Source organism: Cololabis saira, chromosome 14 (genome assembly GCF_033807715.1).
Source record: "Cololabis saira isolate AMF1-May2022 chromosome 14, fColSai1.1, whole genome shotgun sequence".
In the NCBI taxonomy this organism is placed as follows: domain Eukaryota; kingdom Metazoa; phylum Chordata; class Actinopteri; order Beloniformes; family Belonidae; genus Cololabis; species Cololabis saira.
In genome coordinates, this window is record NC_084600.1 from 2,972,570 (window position 1) to 2,984,658 (window position 12,089).

General features: G+C 41.0%; 1 protein-coding gene across 2 annotated transcripts in view; it reads right to left on the reverse strand.

The window, feature by feature from the left end:
* stk32a (serine/threonine kinase 32A) overlaps positions 1-12,089 on the reverse strand; it is a 113,091-nt gene that overhangs the window by 36,013 nt on the left and 64,989 nt on the right. For both annotated transcript variants that reach the window (XM_061739422.1, XM_061739420.1), the window contains one exon: positions 10,109-10,146. In XM_061739422.1, the coding sequence (XP_061595406.1) occupies positions 10,109-10,146 (38 nt within the window). The remainder of the gene's footprint in view (positions 1-10,108; positions 10,147-12,089) is intronic.

Genomic DNA, 12,089 nt, shown 5'->3' on the forward strand with positions numbered 1-12,089 from the left:
GTGTAACCGAGTGATATTGCTTGTGCATGACTAAATGGTTTTTCTCAGTTTGAAGCAGCTCCCAGAGGAATACAACCTTTTAACCTGTTTTTTAATAGGTTTGATAACGCAGGATCTGCACACCTTCCTCTCCACTTCTGTGTATTTCCTACCAACCCCCAACTTTAACCATACTGTGCACCCCCCCAGCCCTCCCCCAGGTCCCTCATGCAAACTGCTGAATGTGACTGTTGTGCCTCTTTCCGGTCACTGCAGAGGACGTGGGACGAGAGTTCAGCCGTCTGGGACCCAGTAAAGCTTCTGGACCTGAGAGACTTCACCCAAGAGTGCTTCAGGAATGTGCCAGACAGCTATGTGTACTTTTCCAACTCCAACCTTTCCTATGCTATCCTTTAACTGTCTGAGCCTAATGACTCTTGTACCAAAAACCAAAGTGCCAACTCCACTGTGACTACAGAGCCGTGGCTTTAACTTCACACGTAATGAAGTCACGTGAAAGGCTGGCCATTACTTGACCCCCTGCAGTTTGCCGACCAGCCCCAAGTTGCAGTAGTGGATGCCACGATTGTCCTGCTGAACGGAGCCCACACCTACCGGGATGAGGCTGTCAGTCATGTGTTTTACTTCTATGGTGCTTTTAACACCATGCAACCTGCTACTGGACATGCAGGTGGATGCGGCATTACTGACCTGGATTGTTTCTGACATTACCCCTAGATTAATGCAAAACCCAAATATGGCAAACTTGTGATGGAAATACCTCTAATTCAAAAAAACCCTTTTACGCTTTGACAAAGTGGTTTTTCACAGTCACAGGACGAGATACGGAGAGTTACAGAGATACGGAGACAGAACCACATACATACGGTACAAGGAAAAGCACTGTGCAATGGAAACACCGACCCCCTACAGTTTTCCTTTTCTTTTACAAAAAGTGTAGTGGAAACACAACTATTGACCACCTCACAGGTCAGTTGCAATATGTGAGGCTGAGCAACTGCGCCTCAGACACAGTAGTGAGCAGCAGAGGTGTCCCTCAGGGGATGGTCCTGTCTCTATTCCTGTATTCACAGTATTTAAATCAGACTTCAGACACTGCTCACAGCGTGCCACCTGCAGAAGTCCTCAGATGATTCTGTTACTGCGGCCTGTACCAGCAATGGTGGTGAGGCTGAGTATAGAAGGGGGTGGACAACTTTGTCGAGTACTGTGGACTAAGGGCCAGTCCCAATCCCCCACTACTCCTTCTTTTCAGCACTACCCCTAAGTTTTGCACGTTCCCGTGAGGGTAGTGGTGTCCCAATTCCTCTTTGCATGTAGGGCTAGTGGACATAATGAGGGCTAGTGTGTATCCATCTAGCCCTTCAGAGCGAGGGATTTCAGATACTGACTTCGCGACTTAGGACTTTGCAGACTGAATCAAACAAAAAAACATGGCGGACATTTCTCATTTTTAGTGAATAAAATCAATATTTTGAGTTAGTTTCTGCATAAAAATGCATTTTGATTACATTTCTAGCGATAAATATATATTTTACTTTCATAATATTCACTCATTGAATGTACATAATCACTCGCTTGCTCGTTGTTGTGTTGTATCTTCAGATCTCGCCAGAATAAAGGCTGATTTATGGTTCCGCATTACACCAACACAGAGGCTACGGCGTAGCTTACGTGGCGCCCCGTACCCTACGCCGTAGGCTCTGCGTCAATTTAACGCGGAACCATAAATCGCCGGCGGCTCTTCTCATCCCGAAAACGTCAAAGCAAATTTCTTAACAGGCGTTATTTGGATAAACTGAGTCCAGGTTGGGGATCTTAACGGTTACTTTTACGCCTGAAAAAATATTAAAACTTTATAAAGTGGCATATTAACAGCGCTACAGCTGAAATTAAAACAGCTTTTAGCTCTGGGCTTCCTGATATGGTGTGACGTATGTGCAAACGTAACTACGCAGTCTTCTTACGTACCCGAAAACCACGCAGTGACGTAGCAAGTGGTGTCCCAATCCCTAGGGAAGATTACAAAGCCCTACCGCTTGTGGCTTCATTTTTAGGGTGAAGTGGTAAGTAGGGTGAACATTGGGATTGGCCCTAAACCGCCTACGGCTGAACACCAGAAGACAAAAGAGCTTGTGGTGATCTTTAGGAAGCAGAGAAGCACCCCAATCCAATCAAGGCACTGAGGTGGTCACTGTGACCCCCTACAGGCACCTGGGCGTCCACACTGTCCATAAACTGGATTGGTCCAAAGACACAGCTGCTCTGTTTGAGAAAAGAGAGAGGCGACTGCTTTTCGAAAAGACTCCTTTAACGTCTGCTGAACCGTGCTGCAGATGTTTGACAGATCTGTGATAGCGAGAGCCATCTTTTACAGTGTAGTGTGCCGGGGCAGTGGGATTATGATGACTGACACTAACCGGCTCAATGAGCCTATCAGCAGAGCTAATTCTGTTCTAGGACAATGTGATGGAGACGCTGCAAAGACGTCTCAGTATTCGCATAAACCATGTCACCCGCTCCGTGCCACTCTGGTGTCTTCTGACGCACATTCAGCTGGAGACTGAGACTACCAAGGAGCAGAACTGAACACCACAGGAAGTCCTTCCTACCTATGGCTATCAGACTGAATCACTCTTCCCCCTTCAGCAAGGGACGTTTGTGAACATGGACTACGTTTCCAAGCAGTCAATAACCCTTTTAAAACCCGAATATTGGCAATAACCCGAATGTGCACGGCCATGTAAACACCAATAACCCCTTTGAATAACCCGAATTTGCTCATATTCAGGTTTTTAAAAACCTGAATATGACCCCTGGGTTACTCCTTTTAAAGCTGAATATTGGGTCATGTAAACGCAAAACAGAATATCCCCATCAAACGGAACAGGAATTTGTTTTCTGCGCATGCTCTGTTCACAAGGAATCCTGGACTTTTGAGTCCAGGAAGTTCTTATAAACACGGAGAAACACAAGACCAGGAGGAGACTAATCACTTCATAAATGTAATGAAGGATATGAACATTTTGGCATTTCTAGTCGGAAGAAAGTACGGGGATAGCGAGATTTAAAGGAGCATGAGGCTCCTTTTAAGAAATGAGACTCTCTAGCGCCACCCTTCGCCACGACGGCCGTTGGGGGTACTGCAGCCAACAGTGAAGCCGGCACGGGAGAACGGGGAGAACGTGCATGCAGCGTCATATGACGTCACATCCGCTGGACACCGCGGGAAATTCGGGCCCAGAATTGCAGCACATTTTGCAGCGCACAGCCTGTTCAAGGAAACGGAGAGATACACTAGAGGGCTCATTCTTTTGGGTTTGGAACGCTTCATCTGACATTACTAGAAAACTTAAAACGTATACGCATTTGTTTCATAAATCCTGCCTCAATCCTGCCTCATGCTCCTTTAAAAGAAGGTGAGTGAAAAGTTGCGCATTTGTTTTGAATTTGGATACAGGAAGAAGAAGCAGAAATGAAGGTAATTGCGTCATGACGTTCTCCGTACGTTGCTGGTTTGATCCAGATATCTCAAATGATTAATTATCATGTAAATGGAATATTCCAAATGTTTCAGTAACCGGAATATTAGCAATAACCCGGATTTTGACTGCATGTAAATGTAGTCATGGACTATTTACATCAATGTGCAGTAATAATCACTCTAACCTTTCTATACATACCTGGCACCTATTCCATAAGTAATTGTACTAGCAGTGGGTTTTTACACATGGATAACACCACAATTCTACTCATTTCTCTAATTTAAATTACTAATGATTATTTGATTTCTTATCCTATGACGTGCTAATTTCTTATGTTTGTATTTCTAATAATATATTTTTAAATGACATGTGTTTACTCTTATTTTTGGTATTGTCATTTCTGTGCATTCTCTGGCACCAGAAATTCCCTGGAAATCAATAAAGTTTTATCTTATATTACACAATCACGAGTCAGTTTTCAGATGTGAATAAGCAGACGGATCACTTCGCTCTGTGATACCTCCTCTTGTTTTTTGAGTTCAGGGAGGAGGCAAACTACAGATCTGTGTAGACAAAAAAAAGTATAAGAGAGTGCATGAAGGGGTGAAAAGTGGTTGCTGAAAAAGAAAGGATGCAGAAAGAGAAGAGGAGAGAAAGAGAAAAAAAACTGATGAACATCTGTTCTGTTGGAATTCAGGTCGAAGCTGATGAAGCTGCCATTCTGTCTTTCCCATTTCTCTCTATCTATCTATCCTTCCCTTCTCTCTCTCTCTCTCTGTCACACACACACACACGCACGCACGCACGCACGCACGCACGCACGCACGCACGCACGCACGCACGCACGCACGCACGCACACACACATTCACTCATGTCATATCTTCTGACAGATCTTTGCAAAAATGATTGCTCATCACTTTCTTCATTCTTGTCTACTCCTTCTATTTGCCCTCTTAGCTCTGTTTTTTTCTTGCATCCTCTCTGTCTGTAGCGACAGCCGGACTGTCATCCCACATATCCCCTCAGCTCCCCAGAGCAGATGCCGGTGCCCTCAGAGATCGCAGGAATCTGTCCCTGTGTGCCCGTGTCTCTGAGTTTGTGCACACTGCACTGCACTACAGTCCTACATGATACGGGCAGAACTAAGACAAGTTCTCATGCATAGACCAAACGATGCTTTCAGCTTAAATATAGAGATCTGATGAAGTAGAATGAGATTTACATTTTATATACAGAGTTAGTGAATTAATACTGTATATACAGGACTGTCTCAGAGAATTAGAATATTGTGATAAAGTCTTTTATTTTCTGTAATGCAAAAATGTCATACATTCTGGATTCATTACAAATCAACTGAAATATTGCCTTTTATTATTTTAATATTGCTGATTATGGCTTACAGTTTAAGATTAAGAAAAGATTATTCCCAGAATATTCAAATTTTTTGAGATAGAGGGTCCATTACAATAACAATTGTACTTGTGTGATCAAATATCAATAAGTAACTCAAATATCCTATCTCAAAAAATTAGAATATTGTGGGAATCTTAATCTTAATCTTGTTTGTGTTCTACGAGTCTTAAAATTTAGAGTACCCCTTAAATTATACCCCCCCTCTCTGTCATAAAACATTTCCTGTAGTGAGATGGTAATAAGTTGTTCCTAGCTTTATACGTGTATTGTGCAGTTTGGAATTCTACTATGTCAAAAAATTTGATTATTTTAGAATTGAAGAATAAGGAATTGGTGTGTTCACGAAAACCAGCCTTATGAATTATCCTTATGGCTCTTTTCTGCAGTATGAATAGTGTTTGAAGTGAACTTTTATATGTATTTCCCCAAACCTCTAAACAGTAACTTAGATAAGGCAAAACCAGGGAACAGAACAGAATGCGGAGTGATTTGTTATCCAGGAATTGCTTTGCTCTGGCCAGAACTGAGATGCGTTTTGATGCTGAGATGTGTTTAATATGAGAAAAGCTCAACAGTTTTAACATTTTATTAAAAAAAACAATAGTAAAACAATGTGATGTTAGGAGTTGTATTACACCCATCTGTATTTCTTGATAAGAGCCAATAATTGTCATGATTGCAAGGTTGTGAAGTAGCACACAACCAGCTCCTTTTAACTAACGGGTCAAACTGTCTGTGAAGCTCCACACTCCACGCAACGCCGTGCAGAGACCGTCCACATCGGTGAAACGTTGCCCTGTTCAGTAATACAAAATGCCTGAACCAACAGCCAAGCCCCAGACACACTTTGGTTCATCAGTTTGGTTTGGCAGGACTTGTATAGTCCTGACCTCATCAAAGTCCAGCTTCATCTTCTCACTGACTTCTCTAAAGCTCTTATCTTTGTATGCTAAGATGGCTCCGGAAAATTAATGGTTGTACTTGTTCAGGTTTTGGCTTTACCTTCTCATTTTTCACAAGATTTTTCTTAGTCCTGCTGTTTTCATTTTGTTTTCTGGCATCCCTTCACCTCCTGTTTTATTCTTGCTGAATGCTTCACTTCCTGCTTTAGTTTAAAACTTTAGCCATCCTACAGTACTTTCAAGTACTTGTGCACTTGGTAGGCATAAAAAAACAATATTATTGCATTAAAATGTCTTAAAAAGTCCATTACAATAACAATTGTACTTGTGTGATTGACTTCCCTTGTCCTCATCTGCCTTGATTGTTCACACCTGTGTCTTGTACTTAGTATTAGGGCCATGCAGGAGAAAAAATATTTGAGAGGGGAAGATTTTTTTTTATTGTGCACTTTGAAAAAAAAGTCGAAATGTTGAGAAAAAAGTCCAAATGTCGAGATTAATGTTGAGAATAATGTCAAAATTTCGTCTATAAAGTCGAAATTTCGTGAATAAAGTCAGAATTGAATACATTTCAACTTTTTCTCGAAATTGTATTTCAACATTATTCTCGACATTTTAACTTTTTTCTCAACGTTTCAAATTTTTTCTCAACATTTCAACTTTTTTCTCGAAATTGTACTTTGACATTAATCCCAACATTTCGACTTTTTTCTCAACATTTCGACTTTTTTCTCGACATTTCGATTTTTTGTCGGCATTTCGACTTTTTTCTCGACATCTTGACTTTTTTCTCGAAGTGCATAATGAAAAACAAAACCTTCCTCTTCTAAAATATTATTTTTATTTTTCTCCTGCCTGGCCCTAATACTCTTCCTTAGTCTTGTTACCCTTTAAGCAGGTGATCTTTTTTCCGCACGTCCCAGACAGTCGTCTGCGCGTCATCGTTGTGTCAGTCTTTATCAAACCTCCTCTGTTCTTCCTTCTGTTTGTCCTGCCACCAGCCCTCGTCCCATTGATACGTCTTGTGTTTATCCTTGTGGTGCCGGCCAGTTTTGTATTTTTTTTGTTTCTGAATATCCTGTCCAGTGCTTTTCTGTTGCAATTAAAGAACTTTGTTTGTTTTCTGTTGTCTTCTCCATTTAGGTCCTCCACACCTCCTTCATAACTGTTTCATTTTGTTTTAAAATAGTAGAAGGCCTAATGTTGCAGTGTCCACTTTAAGTGTTAGCATATACTGCACGTCACCTTAGGATGTTTGTAATGTAATATTCATGCTATTAATAATATTATAGTCATGCCAATATTCATGTGTTCCTTTTCAACAACGTACTTATGAAACATCTGACCGCCCGTATGTATCATATCTTGTGTTGTTCCCTTCATCTTACGTGGCAAACACAGACATCCGCACCAAAGATACTTTGTTGTCTCCACATGTATGTTTGCGTGAATTTAAAGCTGACTCTAAAATCTGTGGTATTCCTTCAGTAGGTATTTGTTGCACGGAGGTCACTCCTTACCGATGTCCTCTTTAAGCTGTCATGTTCACACAAACCAAACAGATGCACCTCAGAGTTCTCAAGATTTCAACGTTGTTATTTCTAATGCTGGCAGGCTCAGAACGATCTGTTTGTTTGCAGCGCATATGGACCAGTAAAGCAAATGTATTTTTTTTTCTTCTCTTAAAAGGAACCCTGGCTATTAAGACATGTAGGTCTTAAAAGATAAATGTTGGTATCAATTATAACAATGTGAATCCTGGCGGCGCCACTGTCCTAATGATTTATAAAGCATAGGACAGCGATGGATGCTAATAATCTCCAAAATTATTGATATTGGAATACGTTTTATCACACAATAGCTTAAAGTGAACAGCTGCTGACAAAAACACGAGCTCTTGACAGCAAACGCTCTCCTCCTCTGTTTGCAATGAGACGCAGTTGCTGGGATTTTGTCCCACTCTCGCCTCATCCCGTCTTTTTTGGTCTTCATTTGGCTCGTTTTGAGATATGTTTTCAGTGTTGTCTTCCTCCTTGACCTTGTGCTCGGGTTCAAATTGAAACGGCTGAACAGATGACATGTTTATCCTCTGGATTATCTCGTTGAACAGTCAAAACAGTGTACGGGGGCCAGCAGGTGCAACCGTGTGACGTCACTACCCAGAATGCATTGCGGTGTGAACAACAATGGCGACCTACGAGTTAAATTATATTTTCAAATTTTATAAAAACAAAGACATCAAAAAAGTTTTTTATATCACATTGTTATAATTGATACCAACATTTATCTTTTAAGACCTACATGTCTTAATAGCCAGGGTTCCCTTTAAAAATAAAAATGGTCCCCTAAATCAGTAGTCCCCAAACTTTTCTGTACCGCGGACCGGTTTAATGTCTGACAGTATTTTCATGGCCCAATCTAAAGGTGTAGTTGATAAAAACTAAATAAAATGGCATGATCACAAATTCGTCTGTTTGGAGTCGCCATTGATGGACCAGAGACTAAAGGCAGATGGAAAATTACTGAGTCTGTCTGTTTGCAATATAATTGTTGATTCTATAATCTGGCCTTGACAGGGCGGTTTGGCTGATCACTCTAGTCACAATCTCCCTGGTGGAATGTAAACAAGGTGACTCTGCCCCACTAACCCTCCCCTCTCCAGGAACATCTGTGGACCTGTTTCAGAACTGACCGAGACGACTGATAACATCAAGGACATTGGCTGAAGAGCAGCTCTGAGCGAAGTTCACAGACTTACCGCTTACACACACACTTGCTGATAACCACACCTCCCTCATTCTCAACGCCTTCCTCGGCCACCCCTCTTATCAGCTCCCCCCAACGCAGTCTCTGGGTTTCGAGCGCCACGAAGACGCAGCGATCACCTGGATGTGCTGTGCCGGGACCCGGCAGTAGAAAGTGTGTCTGAAAGACTAAACGAGTGTCGGGAATGCTAAAGTGGTGCCTAACTGACACAAAAAGCACCTGGCTGATAAGGATTTGTTTTCTTTGCAAATGTTATGCCGTATTTATGTCCAGCTTGAGTTTGGTTGCCATGGTTATTCATGTATTGTGGTTAACGGTAGCTGTTATTACAGAGCGAGCAGCTGCGTCGGTCTGTATTTAAGTTAAATGAAACTTATATGAATGTAGAAAGACTTACTCTATTTTATTTTATTCCTTTATAGCTCTTATGGTGTGTTTGCAGTGTATTTACTGTACATCCAAGGAATAAAAACATTGTCAACCCTCAGTTTGAGAGTCAACCATCATCAGTCGGGGATTGTACAGAAATTATTTTTTCTTTCTGTGCAGCCCGGTACCAAATGACCCACGGCCCGGTACCGGGCCACGGCCCAGGGGTTGGGGACCACTGCCCTAAATAGAAGAAAAAGTCAAACCAAGAATGCACAGCAAGGACGTTCGGTGCAGGAATAGCCTCAAAGTTGTGTCATGCAGTTCAGGGATTCACATGCAACATTCATGCCCTTGGACCCCCCACTCTGCCCCGGTAGGACACCAGTGTGAAATGAAGGGACGTCAGCGCTGCCCCCGATAAGCTTTGTGAAAAGGGCTAATCACTGAGAGCAGGATTTTCCCTTTCAGCTCAGATTAGATATGATGAATAACACCAAGCTCCCACGTTCCTATTACATCACTCAGTCATAATTCATATGATCGTCTGGGGCAGAAAAAAGGGGCTTCACTCAACTCAAATTTAGTTAAGAGGAAAAGTAAGAATTCTACGCAAGAGTATTACGGCCAGGCAGGTGAAAAATACAAATTATATTTTAGAGGAGGAAGATTTTTTTTTCATTATGCACTTCGAGAAAAAAGTCGAAATGTTGGGAGAAAAGTCGAAATGTCGAGAAAAAAGTCGAAATGTCGAGATTAATGTTGAAGTAGAATTTCGAGAAAAAAGTCGAAATGTTGAGAAAAAAGTCGAAATTTCGTGAATAAAGTTGAAATGTTGAGAAAAAAGGCGAAATTTCGACTTTATTCACGAAATTTCGACTTTTTTCTCGAAATTGCATTTCAACATTAATCACGACATTTTGATTTTTTCTCGAAGTGCACAATAAAAAAAAATCTTCCACTCTCAAATTTTTTTTCTCTTGCATGGCCCTAATACTCTTCCGTAGAATTCACTTAGCACATACCTTGTGCGAGTTGTATTTTTCCATAAAAAATGAGACCTTGAGTTATTTTAGTCTTAATATACCGTTTGTGAAGGTGAACCCCACCCCTCCAACCTCCAGACTTTCACATGAATGTATCAATATTATGACGAGAAAAAGGCGTCTTACCGTGCTCGTCCAGTAGGATGTTATCAGGCTTTATGTCTCTGAAAAGAAAAGAACAGAACATTGACAAATTAGTATACATATGTTAAAAGGTTTCATTTGTAAGTAAATTAAGAGTTAATAACAGAAAATGAAACTATTTAGTTAGTTTGTACCTGGAATCGCACGTTTAGCTTGAATATTTTGCTTTTTAATTCCTGATGTTTACGTGGCCCAGTGCCACAGTGACAGTTAATGTAACTTATCTGATTTTATTTTAGGAGGCTTTTTATGGTTTTGTCAGAATCAAACCACATCTAATTATGGGTAAAGCAATCAACCTACTTTACAACATGACTTGAGTTGGTTGGGTTTCATTGTTTAACGTAAGTATGATTGATCATGAAACATTCAGTGTTTGTGTTTAATGCTGATAAAAGAGAAGAACACGTTACATTTAGGGAATTGGACGTCATACAATTTAGACAAGAATGTTACTGTAAATTTAATATCTTTCTGTTACCATGTCAATATCAACTGCAGTTGGATCAAAATGTCAGAATGATTGAATTTCTTTTCTTTTCAGTGAATGAAAGAAGCTGCATAGAAAAGCACGACCAATGTTCCCTGGAAACAAACCAAAAAAAAATCACCATGGCCCTGAAAGAAAAGGATGAGTGCATTCTTTTTTAAGCTTATTCTTTTCCGACAGTACACATTTTCATTTCTCTTTTAAATCAGTTTTAATGCCATCGTTCTAGTATAGTCTAGTGAGTCATTTTTATTCAGAAAAAGACAAAAAAAACGACCATTTTAACATTTCATTCAGCAGACGCTTTTATCCCAACAACAGATGAATACAATCAAGCCACAGTAACATAGAAAATCATAGAGTAGGTGCAGACAAGAGAGTATTTCAATAAGGGCCACAAAGATGACATTGAAGTGCCGCTCAGGAAGTTTAGAGAGGGAGTGCAGTTTCAAACAATCTTCAACAATTTAGAAGAAAAAAAGTTGATAGAAATTTAACAATTTCTATCAGATAGTTCTGAGGTGCTCGTTAAATAAGTTTTATTGGAAGATCTTCCGTGATAAGCGCTGGAAATTCTGGGTCACCTCACTCTTGTATTGGGATGGGAATTATTAAGATTTTTCCAATTCCGGTTCCATTTTCGATTCTGCTTAACGATTCGATTCTTTATCGATTCTCTTATCGATTGTCATTTGGAAAAAAGGAGAACAAACAATTTTAGTATCAACTTTGTTTTATATCTTTGAACAAAAAGATATAAGTGAGGTCTTAAGATGCCCCCAGCCTCGGGCTCCTCGATGGTGCCAGGAGGTCCCCACAAAATTATTTGTAATATAAAATATGTATTTAATATAAAATAATATAAAATAAATATTCCTCTGTAGAAATTAACTAAAAACAAATTATTTTGTGGCAATTACACAAGAATGTCCAGTAACATGTTCAACACCACAAACTTAGTCACTGCTGCTGACATTCATCTATTCTGGCCTGATTCTCTTCCCTGCCTTGATGAAAGGAGAAGCTAGCGGTAGATGCTCTTTAACTTCTCCATAGATGAGCTAACGAGCTGCAGCTGTGTCAGAAGCGGCCGGCACGTCCGCGTTGCCGAACCCGCAGCTCTTCTAAAGCATGAATTATGGTTCCGCGTTAAATCGACGCAGAGCCTACGGCGTATGATACGTGGCAACGCGCGCCGTACGGTGCGTGTCGCCGCATACCCTACGCCGTAGGCTCTGCGTTGGTGTAACGCGGAACCATAAATCAGCCTTACCACACGCCGGCTGACTCCGCGCTCCCAGTGCATCAGCCGGCCGAGCCCTAACAGTTTCCCCCCTCTGTTGAAATGTCCACATTGCAAGAATTGTCGGCCTGTTGTCATCCTTTTTGGTAAAATGTAATCAAACTTTCGAGCGTTTATGCCGCTTTGGCCCCGTGTTTTCCTGCTGGGCGCGAATGCGCACGTTGCGCAAC